The sequence below is a fragment of the Populus nigra genome, chromosome 10 (assembly GCF_951802175.1).
Source record: "Populus nigra chromosome 10, ddPopNigr1.1, whole genome shotgun sequence".
Classification (NCBI taxonomy): domain Eukaryota; kingdom Viridiplantae; phylum Streptophyta; class Magnoliopsida; order Malpighiales; family Salicaceae; genus Populus; species Populus nigra.
In genome coordinates, this window is record NC_084861.1 from 11,196,630 (window position 1) to 11,217,544 (window position 20,915).

A 20,915-nucleotide genomic window follows, 5' to 3' on the forward strand; every position below is an offset into this window, starting at 1 on the left:
ATCCCTTGTCTCACCCACTCACACACACGTATGATATGTTCTTTTCTATTACAGTGGCTTCGGCATACGTCCCCACGGGAGTTTTTACACTTTCGGAACATGTGAACAAGGGGCCCAGCAGAGACTTCTGACCCACTGCTACTAATAATATTTGACATGAACAAAGGAAAACGAAACACACAACAGCACCACTCCTATGTCACGTGACTAGCTATTTGTGGATATGCTGCGTGTAGAATTTGCTTCAGGCCAGAGGGGGCTCTCAATTTGCTATCTTAAATAATTATACTCCATGGAATGATTATTGACCGAAAAGAAAACGAAAGAGGGGATGTACAAACCCTAAAGAAGAACATATTGAAGCAAAGAGCTAAAGCCATGTACACAAAAAAAATAAAGGGTGGGTGTAGAAAGAAGAAGAATTACCAGATGGTGAAGTGGAGTGCTAGAGCCGTCTGTATAACAAAATTTTGTAGGGATTTGGACTTTGTAGAGTTATGAGAAAAATTTCACGGGGAGAATTTATTTTGATACCGTCCCCGTGCTGGGTGGTGGCAGGCGTTAGGTTAGGCAAGTACCTTCGAAGTTCAAGGATCATGAAACATCGGGGATTTTGGGCAATTGAAAGTCCACGCTAGAAGATTAGCAACGAACAGTTCGGTGGCTCTTACGTTAGACATGGGTGGCCTCGTCTATAGCATCTCTTTCCTTAAATTCGTTCGAGATTGACAAAGGTTGTCATCAAATCAAACATAATGGAAGTTCTATAGAAGCTCGAAACCAAATGATAAACATAATAGCGTTGGCGGCTAAACCAGAACAAAGATTATTTTGAGCTTTGGCGATCCAAACGACAGAAAAAATCATATTGTCATTCAATAACCAAACCCAGTACACTTCGAGCCATTGGAAAAAATATGATCGATCTTGCTAACATGCCATCACTCGTGATTGATGCTGAGCTCGTGATTTGCACGATCAAAAGTCTTCATTGTCACCACCTTTCAGGTCCGTCCATCCATCCATCCAAGCAAGGGGCGTAATACATTTACTAACACCAGCCAGATTTTAAACTTTGGAAGACATTAAAACAATTTCAAACTAGTCTATCTAACAACAAGAGCACAGATGACCCAGTTCCTAGTTTCTTGATGGTTGCAGTACGGGGAATAACTCCATAAAGTCACATCGGAGCAGGGATTTTAAAATTCCGGATAAGAAAATAATGCCAGGTAAAACCAAACTTCATATCTAATGACAGTAACCAAAATTCATATCTGATGGCATCTTTCCCATCGAAGTAGAGGGCCAAAACAACCAAGGGTGAAAGCTGAGAACCTTTACTTCTATCCTCAGTATCGGTACCGATCACGGTCCCTGTCCCGGCCATATTCTCTATTTCGACCATACTCATAATCCCGATCCCGTTCCCGATCCCTACTACGACTACGACTACGGCGCCTGTCCCTACCATCACGATCTCTGGCCTTGCTGCTTTCCCTGTCATCCCGATCCCTCCCTCTTTCTCTGCTTCTCTCTCTCCCCTCTTTATCACCGACACCTGGCAATATATCATTTTGTTAGCACCGATAACTTTGTCCAAGTAAAACTTTAATACTCCACTGTCCATCTGATTCTCTAATGGCTATAACTCCGGTTCATGAATAACATGTACAGACCTATAAGATCAACGTGCTTGATTTCAATACATGCTTATTTTGCAAATAGAAAATTAAAGAATAAAATAATGCTCAAATACCGAGTTCCTCAACCTCCCATCCTGCACGTCCAGCACCTGGAAGCACCTTTCCAGCTTCAGCTTGTTGAGTTTTTGCCCGAAATTTTTTCTTCAGATTGCCAAACTCGTCATATAGCTCTCCATCATCCTGTTATTGAAACGTGAAAAATATAAAACAAGAACATGTTAAATAATCTCAAAGTCACAGCACCGCAAGAATATCTTACTTCAGCTTCTTTTCTTCGTCTCTTGGTTTCCTCTAATTCTTCTTCATCAAGTTCTTTGTAACCACCACCTCGTCCTCCTCTGTGTGAGCATAGATATGGGCATAATTTTAGCATAGTTTCTACAAGATGTAAAAATAGTAAAACATGAAGTCAAGGAAAGAAGAACCATTAAGAACAGAAGTTCACCCAACATAACAAAGCAAATATGACTAAGTTATTGCTTATCCACTCAACTAAGGTACATAAACCAAGATTGAGGTTTGTTATGACTCGGTTATTGCTTATCCACTCACCCATATGCTAGTTACAAGGTCTTTGAGTTCATAAAACAGGAACCCTTGTAAAAGGAGAACTGATGAAAGAGTAAGGAAACGTTTTCAGCACCACCAATTTTAGATTTTAGCAAAGAAAGTTGACAATGTTCTATATCACGCAAGCTATATGATGGATCCGGAGTATTTGAGAGACTATGAATTATCATATATCACCTCACACCACCCTCGTTGTGACCAGGTTTATTTGTGTTGCAAACATTGCACTTTGAGCGCTTTGCCCAGTTGATATTGCCACACCTGAAATACAAAAGGAAAAGTAGAAACATAAGCAACAAAAAAAAAAAGGAGGCTGAATATTTAGTCATGCATTTCAGAAACCTTGCCTGCAATATGAATTTGAAGGTCTCAACCAACTGCCAACAAAGGAAACCCAAATACCTTCTTAAAGCTAAAAGCACCGCAGATGGTTTTACAATGTACAGGTCAATGAGCACAATATTACCAACTAAACTTATTATAAATCCAGTACATAACAGCCTCATCAACTACACGCCCTTGACAGAATAGCACAAAGCTTCAGAATGCATGCGCACAAATCTATCTACAAAATTCAGCATTCTAAACACAGTCCTGCCATCAGAATAAATCCCTTTGTCCCAAGCTCAACACCTGTTATTTAGATAGATTATATAAGAAATGGGGAGCTACACTCCAACAAATTTTATCAAATCAAACATCATAAAGCAGTCCATTGTATTTCTCCTTCCAGATTGTATTCATGCTCGTCAATGTTGAGTTTGGATCCACCTTAAAACTGGATCTCACTGAAAACATTATCATTCTACTGAACTCATTTAGCCTCACAATCTTCTCCCTTTATTGGTCAGTGATTCAGATTGTTTTATGAGATACAGTTACTCCACCATCATCCATCACTTTGTCCAGCAGTAGAAGAAAATACAGAGGAAATGATACTGTATGCTCAAAATCAGAGACTAGCATAGCAAGCGACACGAAATTTAGCAGATGAACAGCACAAGAAAGCAAACAAATTATGAAACTCGGGCAACCAGAGGCTTACATTGGACAGGTCCAGTCATTTGGACCAAAAAGTCCGGTAGGAGCACCAACTGACCGGCCAGGGACACCAGAGTCATTGGCACCGCGTCCCCTCCCATGACCTCCAGCTCCAGCACCACCGCCAGATGGACCAGAAGGCCGAGCACTTGCACAACGGTTGCACACACCACGAAATGCAAAATTTACATTGGAACAACTGCTTGAACAATAAAGCATAAGAAGTTATTTGCATAAGAAAAGAGGAAGGTGAAAAAAAAAACAGACTAGAGCTAAAAAAGAGCAAGAGCTGCTCACCAATATCACATCACAGACCTTGTATTCGGACACAACCAGTCTCCATCCTGTTGCCAGGCTTTCCCTGAAGCATCGTCCTGTCCTCTACCTCTCCCCCCACCCTCATTCAAATCCTTAGCATTTTCCTCAAACCCGCCAAAATCATTGGGATCATCCACAGAGTTACAAACAGTGTCATCTTTGCTCTTAGATTGTGCTATAAATACTCCAATAATATTACCATGAAAATCCTTGTTGTTAAACCACTCTACAGCAGCTAGAGCGGCATGAGGATCCTCATAAGTAACTGTGGCATCACCCTTAGGCTCATTCGTCATTTTGTCACGGTACAGCCATATCTTAGGTCGACCAGTTCTCTTGTCCTTCTACTCATTACAACAAGGAATAAAAAGTAAATAAAAGAATTAAACTAAGAAATCCCTCAACATAAAAGGAAGCAAATAGTACAGGTCGATGCTTAAAAAAACAGACGAAAAAACAAAAGTACCTGGCAAAACTCCATACCTTTAACAACCCAATAGTGCCAAAATATCCGGCCAACATAATGTCATCGGTCCCTTCAGGTAAATTACTAATATAGATAGTCCCATTAGAAGGGTCTCCTTTCCCTGCATAGCTTGCCATATTGCTACAATCTCATCAAACTCAATAATCCCTGCCAAACAGACAAACCACATTAATTCCTAACCTAACATATACCCTAAACATTAAATCAATTAAATAATTTGTTCACCTAGGAAAATAAAAATAAACAAAACCCTAGTTAATTAATGTACCTCTAAAGAAGGTGCTTCGAAAATAAAATCGGATTGAGCCGTCTTCAATATCACGATCGGTTGATTTAAAAATTAGGGTTTTCTTCTTCGGTCGTCGATTCACTTCCACGATAATTTAAAGAAATCGCCAAACAGGAAGTTGAACAACAGAAAGATAAGCTCTGCTGAGTGCTGTCTATCTGTTTCGAACTGTAACTCTTTTGGGTTTTTTTTTCCCTCTTTTTTAGACCTTCAATGGATTTTACATGGATTGGGTGCTTCCGCGGTAGTTACTGCTGGGATATGGGCAGCCGCTGTGCAGCGGATTCGCATTTTTTATACATAAAAAATTATATTTTGATGCCGCAGATGTGTTTAGGAAAAAAAAAATCATGTTATAATTCCGATGGAGTTTAATAAGTGGATTTTATTTTATTTAGAAAATAAAAAATATGAGTTTTTTAAAAAAAAACACTGTAACTTATAAATAAAACCTTGAAAGTATGTAATTAAAAAAAAAACAAAAACAAACACTATAGTCATCTTAAAATAATGTGAAAGAAATGTAATATAGGTAATGAAAGAAAATTCCACCCGAGTTTACTTGGAAAATTTGTAGTTTTGATTATAAAATTGAAATAATTACACAAAGCTATTTTTTTTATATAAAAAAATTAATATTGAATGATAAAATAAGAAAAAAATAGCAAAAAAAATGTTGGTCCACGTTAATTTTTCAAACTCGTGACTCGGTTCATTAGACCGGAAGCACCATATATAGAAAAACCATGACGCTTAATCCTCGGCAAATCAAATATGAAATGATAAAATTCAAGAAAAATCAATCACATGAAAGCATTTAAAATTTAAAAAAAAAACAATTAAAAGAATGATGGTGAAAATCAAAATAAAAATAAATTACAAGGCAATAATAATTTTTTGATGTAGAGAATTGAATTGAAAATAAAATTAAATTTACCAAAAAATAAATAAATAAAAAGAGCAAGGATCGAGATAGAAAAAACAACACACCGTGGACTTGGATTGAATGGTGAAATTCAAAACTATTGCAAAATTACAAAGGAAAAGAGGGCCAAATTGTAAAAAAAATATGAGATAAATTAAAATTGAAAGATTAAATTGAAAAAAATAAAACTCTAACAAAGAAGCTAGGATATAAATTAAAAATAAAAAAAAATAAAGATTAAAACTGAAATATCAGCAGCAAATAAGATCCACCTATATTTCTCAAGATAACAAATAAATAATAGAAAAAAAAAAGGGTTGATTGATGACAGACCATCCCCTAGTTGCCAACATCTGTTGTGCTGAGAAGAAAAGGATATAGCACATCAAACAATACAACAAACAAGCATTTTATGTTACCTGGAGGTACCACATATGCACCCAAAATACATGAGCACCTCATGTACACTAATAATTTATTTAGAATAATTAATATTTAATTAGTATTAAAAGACCAAGATATCCTTAATTACCATTGTAGTTACACACACGTGCTTGTAAAAAAACAAAAGAGAAAACCAAAAGGCCCCTGAAAACTGATGGTTTTATTGTTTTTATTCTAAAAGTATACTTGTCAATTCGTTGTACACGAATAAGTGAAAAAGATATATATATATATATATATATATATACACACCCTTCTTTGATAGTTTTATAATTTTTTGATTTTTAGAATAATCAAAAAATAGTAAAACGAGTCTAAATGCATAATGTTTTTGTCTTTATTTTATTTTTATTTTATTTTTTTAATATTTGTATATCAAAACTATAAAAAAATAATTTAATATTTTTAAAGAGAAAAAAATTGAAAATCATTTAAAAAAAAACATATTAATATTTGTATATCAAAACTATAAAAAGTGTTTTTGAAAAAATTGAAATTTTTTTTATTTGCTTTAAATTAATATTTTTTGGTGTTTTTAAATCACTTTGACGTGCTAATATAAAAAATAATTTTTAAAAATATAAAAAAATATTATTTTAATATATTTACAAGTAAAAAATACTTTAAAAAATAACCGAATTACAATTTAAAAAATAATTTTAAATGGAACATAAAGTTAAGGGCTCGCTTTCATTTTAGCATGGCTCGCAGATGGAGCAGTTAGTTTTACAATAAAATCTTACTATTGATTTTAATTTAATGACCAAGGATTTATAAAATATGATCCATTAACATGACTTTGAATTCGCGCGCGCGCGTGCATATACATATTTTCTCTAGTGTTATTTTTAAAAGAATTAAAAAAAAAAAGTCCCGGCATGCGAAGGGCATGGCCGTACATCACGTGTAAAGAGCATCACTTGCAGAAACCTGCTAGGTGGAAGCCAGCAACTCTCTGTAGTCTATACTATACTATTGAAATCACTAGAACTACACGTGTACGTGTGAATGCGGTGTTTGTGTAAGTGTTTTTTTTATTTTTGATTTTTCAAAGGATTGTTCGCTAGAGTTTTCGCCCCCTTTATCTTGCAGTCTGGTTTGGAAAAAAAACAGTATTAACTATTGATGGGATGGAATTAATAAAAAAAGAAGAAAACTAAAAAAAAAAGAGAAATGTTTTTGCTGCATCTCTCACAGTGATCTGTTTCCTTCCTTTGGCTTTTTTTTTTTTATTTGGATCAAACTTTATAACTCAATTTTTAGGAGGGTATTTTAGTTTTGTAATACAAATTTAAATTTACAGGTTAATTCAATTGACATGAATTTTTTCTCTTTTTTTTAATTGATTTATTTATATATCAACTCAACACTAAATTATCTCATAATTAGATTTTATGACTTATTTTGATTTGATTTTTATAAAATTATCTTTATCTCATTACTCGAGTCACGAGTTTGAAGAGTTTACTTAAATTATTTTCTGTTATTTTTTAATTGATTTTTTAATTTCAATTATATCATTCGACATTAAATTTATTTAGAATTGAGTTTTATATTTAATTTTATTTTTTTATTAAAATTTCATATATATTGACTCGAGTTATTTTTTATATTTTTTTAAGTTTAACTTCTCAATATTGAGTTTATTAAAAATTAAATTTTATAATTTATATTGATTTTAAACGAACATATTAATTCAAATTGATCTAATCTGATCTAATATTATACTATCTCAATATTTATAAATAAATCACCATAAATATAACTATTTTTATTATTATTCATCCAATTTATTCTACCACCCACCAAATAAATTTATATTAAAATAATTCTTACATGTTTAAAACTATTATTTTAATAGATAAAATATTAGTAACTGCTAGATATTTTTTATATTAAAAAAGAAAAGCTGATCTCACCGACAGCATGTACCAGCGAGGGGCAGTGATCTAATTGTACGGAACTGGGCAGCAAAGCCTTCCAAAACCCTTTTTTAACCCTTTCAATATTGCTTGTATAATTGAAACATCACATTACAATTTCAGTTTCTCTCAGATAAAGTTTTCCGACACTATTATCGAATTTGTTTTTCGTATTGATAACGTGGTAGGGTTACTTTTTTAAATAATTTTTTATGTTGAAATATATATTAATAATATTTTTTTATTTTTTAAAAATTATTTTTAACATTAATACATCTTAATTTTAACAAATCTTTTTTTCGACAAAACACAGTTAAAACGTACAGCCAAACAGACCGTACAACTTAACAGTCACTTTCATATCATGTCCCTTCCATTTTCTAGATCCAGTCAAAAGTTAAAGTTTATAGTCAAATCCAGTCCAATTCCACGTGTCGATCACGTAGCGGTGACTCGAGATCTTGATTAAAATTCAATAATTTATTTTTAAATTATTATTATTAAATGCGTATTTTAATTAATTTTATATATTTTAAAATTAATAACTATATAAATTTATATAAATTTTTAATGATTTTAAAATTTAATTTTTTAAAAATAAGCCTAAAACTTCACAGTTAAATTATATTTTTTAAGATTAAATTTAATAAACTTTGTTATTAAACTAGGTAGGAACCAAGGATGGCAGCAATGGATAATGCCAGGGTCAGATTTTGCTATGTTCAAGTCTGATATAAAATATCTAAATCCATCACTCAACTTAACCTTTAATCCAACAGACAGGATTAGATGAAAAATCATCTCCATTTGACAATACCTAACATGACCTGATTTTTTAAATATATTTAAATAAAAGATAAGTTTAAAAAATAAAATATTTTCATCCATAAGTCCTGGAATAAAGTTTAAACTTCAAATCCATACAAAAAACCTCGAGAAACTTTACTAATAATAAGATAAAAATCAATATATCGCACGGAAAGGTAAAAATACAATTCTATAAAATAAAATAAAATAAAATAAAAAAATCGAGTGAACTCATCACACACCCTATTTAATCGTATCAAATTTAAATCGAATAAAATTTAATTCAATCGTACAAAATTGGCATCCCTGATCGAAACCTAGCTAGATGGAAAAAAGGGAAAGGTTAAACTTTAATAATGAAAAAAGAAAAATGAACAGAGAGCACCCGTTGAATTGCAGGTGAGAGGGATAAGAATTTGGGCCGGCCCTACAGCTAAGACAAATAATTCTGGATTTCTTTCAAGCTGCAGGGAGCATGGGGCATTGATTGGCCCATACATCTCTCAAATTCCATACCAGGGCAGATCCTTCCCCTGTCTTCCTCTTCTTCGTCTTCTTCTTCCCCTCTGGAACTTCACAGATCATGAGACGAGATCAATCAAATTCATAATTCCGTTTTAGCATTTGTCTAAAACCACGATGAATCCACCAGATAAACCACTTCCAAAACCACTCTCTTCTCAAGACTGGGAATCCCTAATCGAGGATTTCCAACAAGGCGGTCCACGCCACCACAAATGGACTGCACCACACCTACTCCAATCTCTCCTCGACCAAGCCCTCACTTCTCTCCTCAAAAAAGACTTCCCTCTCAAGCTTCCTCTCCTTCTCCTCCTCGAAGAATTCTCCGAAACGTTTTTCACCCACGAAACGCATCTCAATCGCCTCCTCGAATCTCTCCGCTCCGTTATACAATCACCCCTCGACGGCGTAACCATCTCGTATTATTTAAAAGAACAATTCATGGTAAGCACCACTTCGATTTTCGTAACCGTAAACGCGCTCGAGAAATTTCACCCGCGGTTCATTGAGGGTTTGGTTGAGCTTCTAGTGTTGGTCATTAACAGGCCAAATCACAGTATGGATAGGCAATCACGCGCGATTGCGTGCGAGTGTTTGCGGGAATTGGAGAAATGTTGGCCGTGCTTGTTGTCTAATATTGGTGGGCATTTATGGAGTTTGTGTCAAAATGAGAGAAGTCATGCTTGCCAATCTTACCTGTTGTTGTTTACTAGTGTTGTTTTTAATATTGTTAATACCAAGTTGAATGTTTCGATATTGAATACTTCGGTGCCTTTAGTTCCGTTTAACGTGCCGCAATGGGTTTTGTCTGGCGGGGATGAGAATGGGATTGGGAGTAAAGAGGTGGTTGTGGGGTTGAATTATAAGGAGTTGAGGAGAGCTATGGCGTTTTTATTGGAGTCTCCGCAGGTTTTGACACCTAGTGGGATGATGGAGTTTATAGGGATGGTAATGCCTATGGCTGTAGCTTTGGAGTTGCAAGCGTCGATGTTGAAAGTGCAGTTTTTTTGGATGATTTATTCGTTTGATCCTTTGTCGTGTCATGTTGTTTTGACGATGTATTCTCGTTTTCTGGATGTGTTTGATGGACAAGAGGGAGAGATTTTTTCTCGATTGTTGTTGATTTCGAAGGAGACACACCATTATTTGGTTTTTAGATTGCTTGCTCTTCATTGGTTGTTGGGGTTGTTAAGTAAATTGATGTTCAGTGGAGAGGTTGGGAAATATAAGTCAATTTTTGAGTTGGGTTTGAGGTTTTATCCAGCCGTGTTTGATCCACTTGCATTGAAAGCGTTGAAGCTGGATTTGCTTGCCTTCTACTCTATATGTCTTGATAGGTTGAAACTTGAGAGTTTTTCTGGTGAGGAGGTGGGTATTGGGAAATCTGCTGCTAAGCTGTTTGAAGATGGTCTGGTTTCTGTTTCGGCTTTCAAATGGTTGCCTCCTTGGAGTTCAGAAACTGCCGTGGCTTTCCGTGCATTTCACAAGTTCTTGATAGGTGCCTCATCTCATTCCGACAGTGATCCTTCCACCACTAGAACACTCATGGACTCTACCATCTTCCATACCTTGCAGGTACTTTATTTTGTTCTTTTTGCTGAAATTTTATTCTAATTGTTACTTTATCTGAATAGATGTAGCAGAATCACAATATAATTTACGAAGTCAGTTGTCTTTGAATTTGGTATGTCTTCCTTTAGCATTTGTTAAAGACTTTCTTCATTCTTTATATTATGAAGTTTGACGTGGAAAAACAATGGAATATAACTGAAAAAATGTTTCCGACTTATGCTCAGTGTGCTAGTTTTAAACAGAGTTGAGGATCAGAGAGTATAGGGAACTGCATTCTCAGAGGCATGTTTATAGAATGCTGTTTTTACATGTAGCTAGATCATATTCGATTGCACAAGTTGTGGAAGGATAGTTGTGTGGGAATAAACACTGTTGAAAACATGGAATCTGAATGACAAAGGAGAAAAAATTGGCTTCAAGTTCTTGCCTTTTTGGAGCTGCTATTCCAAGTTTATAGTGCCATCTTTGAAAAATGTCTGATGAGAATTTCATAAACCTTGTAAGAGTTTTTCATTGGTGATCACACACAGTAATATAATGTAAGCTATGCTATGCATTGAACACTTGGAAATAAAATGTTGGACCAAGAGGTAAACGCCCAATGTTATTTACTTATAGTTTAGTCCTTAAATAATCTGCTATAAACATTAAAGTTTTCAATTTCATCAAAAAACATGTTTTGTGGTCTGCTTTGATAAGCTTCCTTTTCCTACGTATTCTATTATGTTGGATATAACTATCAAGATTCCTGCCACATGTTTGGGTTTGAAGGAGATATATTTCAATCTCCACCCCAATTTTGAAGGTTCAGGGTGCAACTAAGGGCAAGAATAAACTTATTGCACCGAGCAGCATGTCACCTTGAAGAATATAGGCTAGGTATTGTTGATTTTTGTAGATTAGGTTTTATAACATTTTAAATGTCTGTTTATTTCCCAATAGAAATAATAAGTATGCAGAAAAGTTTACTAGGAATTCATATCCTGGGTCTTGTTTAATGTGGAAACAGACAGGGCCTAAATTTCTCATCCTTTAAAGCATTTTTCTCACTATTTACAAGGAACATAGTGAAGTGTCTTGCCTGATTTCTTGAGTTTATGGGGTGCGGGTTCAGAAGTGGGGTGGATGGAGCTTGGCCACATGCTGTTTTGTCTCTCATAATGTTGATGTTTCCAACTTTCTTCTGTTTAGGGGATGCTAGTGGACATGACATTGCAGTTTCAGAGATTGGTCCCTGTCATTGTTTCTTACACTGATCGCTTGTTAGGCTGTCAAAAGCATCGCTGGCTGGGAGAGCGCTTGCTTCAGACAGTTGATGAGCTTCTGCTTCCAAAAGTCAAAATAAACTATAAATTGTCTTCTTACCTGCCAATATTTGACAGAATTGCAGAAAACAGTACAATACCTCCCAGGGGATTGTTGGACCTACTTGACAAGTTTATGGTTTTTCTTGTCGAGAAACACGGCCCTGATACAGGGCTGAAAACTTGGTCCCGGGGAAGTAAAGTTCTTGGCATTTGCCGAACTATGCTGATGCACCACCATAGCTCTAGATTGTTCCTTGGGTTATCTCGCCTTCTTGCTTTTACATGTCTATATTTCCCTGATTTGGAGGTTCGTGACAATGCAAGGTATGACCAGTGAAATTGCTTGCATTTCAGTGTTGTTTCAGTTTGACAGACTCTTTCCATGTAAAATAATCAAAATCTGGCTCTGTTAACTATATGGATCTGTTTGGAGATAATTACCTATTATAATCAGTTGTCATTGACTTTTCTTCTTTAACCGTGGCTTTTTATAGGATCTACCTGCGAATGCTGATCTGTATACCAGGAGTGAAGCTTCGAGACATGCTGAACCTGGGGGAGCAACTCGGTATTTCTCCATCCTCACATTCCAGTTCTTTCTTCAATGTTCACTCTCCTCGACAGCATTATCAGAATCTCAAGAAATCCAGGAACATCTCAGCCTACATTCACATTGAGCGAACAAAACCACTGCTTGTTAAGCAAACCTGGTCCTTGTCCTTGTTACCTTTGGGTGATGGGAGTGCTAAAGCTGGTTATCTAGAGACCATAAGGGATAGTGAACCTTTGGTTGACGCAAGAGATCTGAATGGCAATGAAAATTTGCTGACTGCCCCAGAAAATGAAAGAATCTATCAGTCTCAGGAGCCGTTACGCGTAATGGATTCAAAAATTTCGGAGATCTTAGAAATATTAAGGAGGCATTTCTCGTGTATTCCTGATTTTAGGCACATGCCTGGGTTTAAGGTTAGAATATCCTGCCATTTGAGATTTGAATCTGAGCCTTTCAATCATATATGGGGAGACAATTCACCTATTAGTCAGTTGGATGGAGTAGATGGTCTTCCTGCCATATATGCAACTGTCCTTAAATTTTCATCCTCGGCACCATATGGATCTATCCCATCATATCGCATACCTTGTCTTCTCGGTGAACCTCCCAGGAATGATGATATTTCTGGCCAGAGTGTTTCACTAGACATTGTTCCCATGGAAAATGGTGCCAGAGAAGAGGAAAGCTTCAGAGCTCCCGTAACAATTGATTTGGAACCACAGGAACCAACTCCTGGTCTAGTTGATGTTTCCATTGAAGCAAATGCAGAAAATGGTCAGGTCATTCGTGGTCAACTTCAAAGTATCACTGTAGGTATAGAGGACATGTTTCTCAAGGCTATTATCCCATCTGACATTGCTGAGGATGAGATACCTGCTTATTATTCCCTGTTATTCAATGCTCTCTGGGAGGCGTGTGGTGCTCCTTCCAACATAGGACGGGAGACATTCCAATTAAAGGGGCAGAAGGGTGTTGCAGCAATCAGTGGAACCCGATCAGTCAAGCTACTTGAAGTTCCTGCAGACTCTCTGATCAGGGTCACTGAGCAGTATCTGGCACCCTTTGTTGTTAGTGTGATTGGTGAACCACTTGTTAACATGGTGAAGGATGGGGGAATAATCTGCAACATCATATGGAAGGATTCTGCATCGGATTCCTTTCTTGAAAGCACCACGTCAGTTACTGGTTTAGAAAGTGGCCCCCTTCACCTTACCTATGGTGAAGACGATGAGAGTGGAAGTTCAATAAATACTAGTAAAAGAAACATGGGCTGCTTTCTTGTATTGATATTTCTTCCACCAAGGTTCCATCTCCTTCTCCAAATGGAAGTAAGTGATCTTTCAACCTTGGTTCGAATTAGAACTGATTACTGGCCATGCTTAGCTTATGTTGATGATTATCTGGAGGGTTTGTTTTTGGCATAGAGATGAAAGGTTTTTCCTATTAGAGTATTTCTGCACAGAGGTAGATCCCCCTCTTCTGCTCAGGGATTAGGTCTCATCTAAATTTCCTCATCTACCACTTCTGTGGCTGCCGTGAGATCATTTGCATTTTGTTCTTAATTCTTTCTATGGATTGTTTTGCACAAAGAAGGGCAAATTTTTGGCACCCAAAAAACAAACTGTTCTGTAAATACTCTGCAAGAGAGCCCTCGTTTTCCAATCGTGTTAGTGTATCAGAAATACAAGGATGGATTTTTGGATAGTATTCATCTCTTTGGCAAATCTGCAAGTTTGTACCTGATTTGTAAAGCAAACTAATAATTTTTTTTTCAGTAGACATTCTTTTATTATAGGAGTGAAGAAGATTTTTTTAGTTGTTAATGGAGCTTAATAGCAGTATTTCTGTATGTTCTCCGTCCTGACAATACTGTAAACTCCACAATGAGGAAAGCGAAAAGGGGGTAACCCTTTTCCGGAGTCAGAATGCTTCTGAAGAGAAAATTTTGTTGAGGTATGTAGAACTTCTAATTTTTAAGGCAAGCTACGGAATTAATCATGCAGGGGATATTTTATCAGTTAGAAGATTAATTATCATTTATTTATGTTCTCTAGGTCCTATAATCTCTACAGTGATAAACAGGAGTATAAGAATGTTGAACTTGCCAGCCAACAACTATCTATATTGAAAGAGGAGCGCCGCTTATTAGTGTGTGTGTGTGTGTGTGTTGAGACAGGGAGCTCTGCAGTGGGACGTGAATTGTCAATAACACTGATGTGTTTGTTCCATTATCAACACTTTGACAGTCGATTACAGCGAACCCAAATCTCAAAATTATAAGGTAGATGATGGCGTTTCCCTTGACAACAGGACGGCTCTCAGCTGCAATTATACAAGCAATGTTATCCAAGGATACTTGCTCCTGATGTGGAGCAACTCGACCAAGGGATCTGCAATGTCTTCTCTCTCCCAAGGCATTTCCACATAACAGCAATTCCGATTTCAAATATTGAAGTCAAGCAATTTCGCATGTTTTGCTTGCTCGCATAATTGTTTGCGGTTGTTGGTGTTGTTGATGCTCATGCTCGCCTCTTAATCTCCTCCTCCTCGTAGAAGTGTAGGATCTCTTCTTTCCACTTGTCCAGGCAAAGCCATCTTAACGAAGTTGTGAAGGTCCAGACCATCTTAAAACATGCCATCCGTCGGCCTCTTCCTGGAAAATATATCTTACAGGAGAATGCCAAAGCTGCTATAAACATCACCATATGTTTATGCCTCTTCTCCCATTCCATTGTCTGCCATTCAAGTTGTCGGTCATCTAAAATCCAAACTTTGCATGGAATATTGGCTAAATACGTGCCACAAAAATGACTAAATTACCATTTTATAGGAAGATCAACTTGCTATTTCTTTTTTATCTGCCTACGTAAACAGGGTTTAGTGGCTGGAAAGCTGAAATAGCTTCTAGGCTACGGCAGCGTCACAATGGTTTGTTGGTTACTCCTAATTATTAAACCGGGCGGATTTAATTTGTTATAGGATGGGCACTTCAAGATAATTCTTGTGAAGTACTAGGAAATAATACGAGTAAGTACCTGGAGCAACAAACGCCACATGGAACCCTCGCATGTTCCTTGTTGAAGGTTTAGTACCAACGATTCTAGACGCCACCTTCAACGGACGAATGACAGAAGGGTCCCTCCGTTCACCGGATGTCATAGGAGGGATAGATGGTGGGCGAACCATCTGCAAAATCAGAAGATCGTTCCAACCGGGTTCATATAATCACAACCCATGGGATTGATGACATCATCCGTTATTCGGAGCTCTAAGGCTATCTCCTTAGATTTTATCAAAACGTAAAAAATAGAAAAGGAGAAAATCCTATCACCTGCGTTTCGTTGTCAGCCACTGCAGAGATCTTAGGTTGGGTAATATATATATATATATATATATATATAGACAGACGCAGCTAAGAGGGAGGCTCTAGATAAGCATTTTGCTGAATTCTATCTGATAACCTGGATGACACCGCACCCACAAAAAGTGGGAGCGATAAATATCACTAGCAAAGTGGCTATCAGGCTTCAGAAGACGTTTAGCAGTTGACCATGAATCAAGGGCTGTTTTCCCGTCTTCTGTCTTCTGGGCTGCTGCTTCAGCAATTATAACTTCAGCTAACAGATCTTTGAAAACATTTGTACACCGCTGGGAAAAAAAAAAGTGAGATGGTGAGACAGTCACAACACAGATCCACTAAATGAAATCCATTAAGATGCCCTTTGATTATAGCGTACTTGCATTTAAGAAATATTACCTCATGCAGCATCTTGATGTGTTCCCGAAAGAGCTTCTCTATATCAGATGGATCTAAATCAGGATTTGTCGCACGTCCTTGTGGATCCTTCTCCAACCATGGTTTCGACTCGGTCCAAGATGCCTAAGTTACAGTCAAGCCAAAAGGTCAGCACTATAGATGGGAACAAAACGAACCCAAACCCCATCCAACAATGTTCATGAAAAGTTAGCTCAGTTACACAAGAAACCTGATAGATTTTGATTATCAGAATCATCTAGTAGACTTTGTCTAATTAGTTAAGCGATAGCAGGCAGCATTGCACACTTCAGTACTCTGTGGCAAACATATTATGAAATAACAAGGACTGACTTCCATTTTTAATTTAAACTGTAAGAAGAGTAGTTTACTAGCTGATGTTGAATTTGGGTCTATGATGTTCAGTGTTTAGCAAGCACTGCATCGTACAGAGGGATCGATGGTACTATGACAGCTACAATTCAAGTATGACATTGAACCCATGCAGTCAACTAATTCATCAAAACCTTTGCTGGAACAAGGTCTGTAACAAAATTTTAATTTTATTGGAATTGCTGAAGGTCGATTTTTTAATATTGACATGTCTGGTACCACCCAGACTCTGATCAACAGTTATCAATAACAAACCTGAGGGTCCTTGATTGTTTCCACAAGCAAAGCTTGAAAAGACGCAACTGCTTCATTCCTTCGAACCTTCACTCGCACCCTTTCCATTTCTTGTTCTTCTATTTCCTTCTGTTTTCGCAACTCTCGCTCCCTCTCCTTCAAATTGTCATGAACTGAGGTGGAAGAGAGCTGGACAAATTTACATCACTCAGTTCAGAACAAGTTTCCAATTCATCACATCTTATCATAAATTATCTGGAAGATGAATCGCTATAATTGTTCCAATTGCTGCACTAAAGAATCCAAGTCACTGTACCACAGACATGTCCTATGAAACATATACAATTATAATGCATCTAGCTTTGTCTCGTCAGACAGGGCCATTTTGGTCTCTCTTTCTTTCTTCATCTTCATCTTGTTTCTTTCTTTCTTTTTTTGGAAAAAAAGAGTTGAAGAAGAACATGTTATCAAAAGAGAAGGAAATCATGCATACAAGGAGAATAAGGTATTCAAGTGTTAGAACTAGAACATTTCCATGCACGATGATACAAATTTCAAAAAGCACGCATCTCATCACCTTTAATAAAATTTATTATTTATCACCTGCATCCTCATCATTTTCTACCAATTTACCCATTTTTACATAACAAACAAACAGAAAACAGGCAAGACTGAGATGGACTTTTTGGCATCTCTTATTCCATATCACCTTGGTTCCTATCATAATCTAGCAATTTTGTATATTGAACATGAATAATATAAAAACAATCATCCGGCATGATGTAAACCACTATAGATGGTAGTAGCAGCAAGTAAAGCAACAGACCGTGTTTCCATAAAGTAGATGATTGGCAACATCAAAGAATCTGGAAATGGACCTTATTGAATCCCTGCTGTATTCCCACCCCTTGTTAATCCCAAATAGAAATATTATACCAAGCACAAGAACCAGGTCATGAACTAGAAAAAATGAACTGATCAATCCTATCAGTTAAAACTTGCAGTGAACTTAGTACTACATAAATGTACAAAAGTTTCATATAATGGTTTATCAGAAAAAAGATTAAATTGATCAAGAATTGCAAACATCCAAATATACAGACTAATATTTCCATATGTGTCTGTTTTAATTCTTTCCTATTAAGAGAGTGTTTTTTTGCACTAAAACTACATGTCCCTCTCTGTCTGTTTTTTGCATTGACCTGATAATCTTTCCAAAGATCAGCATTCTCCATCTAGCTTTTAAACTATACTTCACAAGTAAAATCCCTCTAAGTAACACAAAATTCAACCTTTTATTGCAAAACAAGTGACTTCCTTTTCCTTCTGATTTACTTATTTGGATCATTTTTCGCAGCTGATTTTACACTTTATCACTAGTTACAAAATCAAATTTCCAGACCAGCCACAACTAGCGGCTTAATTGCAGCTTCTTGAGCAGAAAAATGATTTTGCACATGGTATATACTTGAAGTTCATAATCAATTTTGCATTATTTGACACGATCATAACTCAAATATTTCCAGTGGCCTGAGATACAAATATGTGACAATCTATATAACACATGCAGAGGGCGAAGCACATGGATATTTAATTTCTTGATACTACAAATCAAATTCTTTTGTCTTTGCAATTGCTGTCAGTGGATCAATAAAAACTGGGCGATTCATTGTCTTGTTAGGGGACTATTTAAACAACAACCCAGATTCATAGATTTGAAACTTTTCCTATGTTCCAAAAGCAAAATGCAGTCAAACAGCAGTTGCAATAATTACAGAGATTGTAGTCAAGCATGACAGAGAGCAGTTTCCAATACGTGCAAAGCCAATAATTTATACCTGTTCCTCCCTTTTGCCCCTTGCATCTCGCTCTGCTTTCCCCTCTGCGGCTTTTAATTCAGACAAATACTCGTTGAAGAAAACCTCTCTATCCTCATGCTTTACAGATTTGTATCTTGGGTCGTTCCTTAGATTATCCCTGACCTAAAATTAGCACAAAATAACATCAATACAAGGCTATAAGTCAAAAATTTAACATATAGCATGGATATGCATTAATTGATTTGAAAAAACACAGAATCATCCCTGCATAGATTCAGTGCCTCAGCTATGTGCTCGATACGCAAAAACTAACCATTTTCCAACCTAGAGGCATAAAGCATTGCTTATGCTGGTTTACTTTCTTCCAATATGACTAAGTTATACACTCAATATTTTACCCAAAACAACTTCTCAATTCATCTTGTCCATGTAAGTTTTTTAAATTTCCATGTCATTCTCTCCAGGAACGTCCTCTATGTCCTACATATCAGTCCATTCAACTATAATTATACCTAACAGCATTCAAGATCCTTGTCAAACTACACCGAAACCGAACGAGGTCCAAGATTGTCGGCGCCGGAATTGAACAGCTACTGTTTGCATTGTTACCAGCTGAATTCTCCAATGGAGGAGCATCTGCTGCGACTCCGGCTTCAGTGGAAGTTGGCGGAGGCTTTACTTCTCGTCGCGGTAACCAAGCCGGCGATTCCATTATTTTATCTACAGAGTAAAGAAGCGAGTAAGAATTCAAATACAAACTGAGTGAATGGTTTTCTTGTTAATTTTGACGAGATCAAAAGGAGATATAAGAATCACCTTTGAGAGAGTGAAACTAGTTGGGATTAAAATAACAAATGCAAAACCCTAATTTTATTTCCTTTGTATGGAATAGAGGGTGACAATAGGCAGGAGCGGAGACGAAAGGGGTGATGAGGTCCTGAGAAGGGCTGTCGAATCGTCGAGTCAGAGAGAGTGTCGTTTGACTAAAGCGCGTGCTGGAACCGAAATCGTCGTCCGCTATGCCGTGTGTACGGATTATTGTATTGTACTTGGGTCGGGACGGGTCCAGCCCGGTTACCTCTTCCTTTTTAACAAAATATGGTTTTATTTGTGAAAATGTAAGGGGAAAAAATCAGCACTTCTTCCATTGCCTTTGTTTTTATCCTTTTATCTGTTCAGGCCATGCGTGAAATCTTCACGCTTCCAGTCTCTTCTCTCGTGACTTCACATGCCAGGAGTTCTCAGCACTCAGCAGCTTTGAATGTGTATTATAAATCGATTAGCATGCAAAAATTAAAGAATTCGATAAGATTTTTATAGAAACGCATCCCGAGTTCAATGAATATTGAGATAATAGCAGGTGCATTGTATCGATTACAGAGAGAAACGAGGTGTCAGGTGTCGTTTTTTGTTTTCCATCGAGAGATGGACAGCGCATTGGGTTTGAATACATGCATGAACACGACGAACCTGCAAGGCGAGGAGAAAGTTGTGTTCACAGATGCTTCAGTCTGGAGTCTGGGCTTCCATTGTCAAACTTCCTGCACAAGAACTATAGTCTATCTTAACTCGATAATTACCGTTCACGTTAGGTTTGATATTTGTTTGTTTGATATCTTGATGCATGCTTTTAAAGTGTATTTTTTTTAAAAAAATACTTTTAGATATTTATTTTTTATATTGACATGGTAAAACTATTAAAAAAATATAAATTTAATATTTTTTTAAATAAAATATAATTTTAAAATAGAGTGAAAAATCATGAAACAGTAATAAATCGTTTGTGTGCGCTGTGTTGTGGATTAAATTAATTAACTCAATATTATTTTATTGATTTAACATATCTAAATGTTACTTGAGCAATCATGAAATAGTAGTTAGACTTAGTAAATTTTAAAATGATATATTTTTAAAATAACATATTGATATATTGATATATTAAAATAATTTAAATTTATTTAGATTAATATATTAAATTCATAATCAAATTATAAAATTATAATAATCTCTTTAAATAAAAAATATATATAAAACTCTTACAAACTTCATTTTTCATCGAATATGATCAAGTTTAGACTCTACCAAGTAACTATAATAAAATAAATAATTTTATTTTGTCAAAACAAGAAATTAAGATGGATCATACTTCTCAAACTCATGGTAGAACCCATCCTTATCTTTTATTAAACGTGCATTGTAGTCAATAATTAAATCGTAAGCTTTCTTCCAGAAGAACTGGCTTCGAGAGGGC

At 36.1% G+C, this 20,915-nt stretch overlaps 3 protein-coding genes across 10 annotated transcripts; 1 reads left to right on the top strand and 2 right to left on the bottom strand.

Moving 5' to 3' along the window:
- Positions 1-852: 852 nt before the first annotated feature.
- On the bottom strand, positions 853-4,744 carry LOC133705152 (transcription initiation factor TFIID subunit 15-like). Of its 3 annotated transcripts, none has more exons than XM_062130272.1 (8): positions 4,391-4,743; positions 4,119-4,269; positions 3,633-3,979; positions 3,322-3,516; positions 2,454-2,537; positions 1,966-2,044; positions 1,760-1,886; positions 853-1,561 (listed from the first exon to the last, which is right to left on the bottom strand). In XM_062130272.1, exons 2-8 carry the CDS (start codon positions 4,236-4,238, stop codon positions 1,353-1,355), a joined length of 1,161 nt encoding a protein of 386 aa, XP_061986256.1. In that variant the 5' UTR covers positions 4,239-4,269; positions 4,391-4,743; the 3' UTR covers positions 853-1,352. The 3 variants fall into 3 exon arrangements, with proteins under 3 accessions (XP_061986256.1, XP_061986257.1, XP_061986258.1); XM_062130274.1 differs by lacking the exon at positions 853-1,561 and adding an exon at positions 1,595-1,679 and having other exon boundaries at positions 4,391-4,744; XM_062130273.1 differs by lacking the exon at positions 4,391-4,743 and having other exon boundaries at positions 4,102-4,240.
- A 4,218-nt stretch (positions 4,745-8,962) lies between these two features.
- On the top strand, positions 8,963-14,312 carry LOC133704693 (uncharacterized). Its single transcript, XM_062129607.1, has 3 exons — positions 8,963-10,606; positions 11,795-12,234; positions 12,405-14,312. Exons 1-3 carry the CDS (start codon positions 9,149-9,151, stop codon positions 13,885-13,887), a joined length of 3,381 nt encoding a protein of 1,126 aa, XP_061985591.1. The 5' UTR covers positions 8,963-9,148; the 3' UTR covers positions 13,888-14,312.
- Positions 14,313-14,472: 160 nt separating this feature from the next.
- LOC133704694 (pre-mRNA-processing protein 40C-like) lies at positions 14,473-19,904 on the bottom strand. Of its 6 annotated transcripts, none has more exons than XM_062129613.1 (9): positions 19,481-19,904; positions 19,177-19,384; positions 18,683-18,826; positions 17,671-17,734; positions 16,866-17,033; positions 16,221-16,343; positions 15,795-16,111; positions 15,499-15,649; positions 14,473-15,198 (listed from the first exon to the last, which is right to left on the bottom strand). In XM_062129613.1, exons 3-7 carry the CDS (start codon positions 18,706-18,708, stop codon positions 15,890-15,892), a joined length of 603 nt encoding a protein of 200 aa, XP_061985597.1. In that variant the 5' UTR covers positions 18,709-18,826; positions 19,177-19,384; positions 19,481-19,904; the 3' UTR covers positions 14,473-15,198; positions 15,499-15,649; positions 15,795-15,889. The 6 variants fall into 6 exon arrangements, with proteins under 6 accessions (XP_061985597.1, XP_061985594.1, XP_061985592.1 ...); XM_062129610.1 differs by having other exon boundaries at positions 17,671-17,737; XM_062129608.1 differs by lacking the exon at positions 17,671-17,734 and having other exon boundaries at positions 19,274-19,384; positions 19,481-19,899.
- Positions 19,905-20,915: the final 1,011 nt, after the last annotated feature.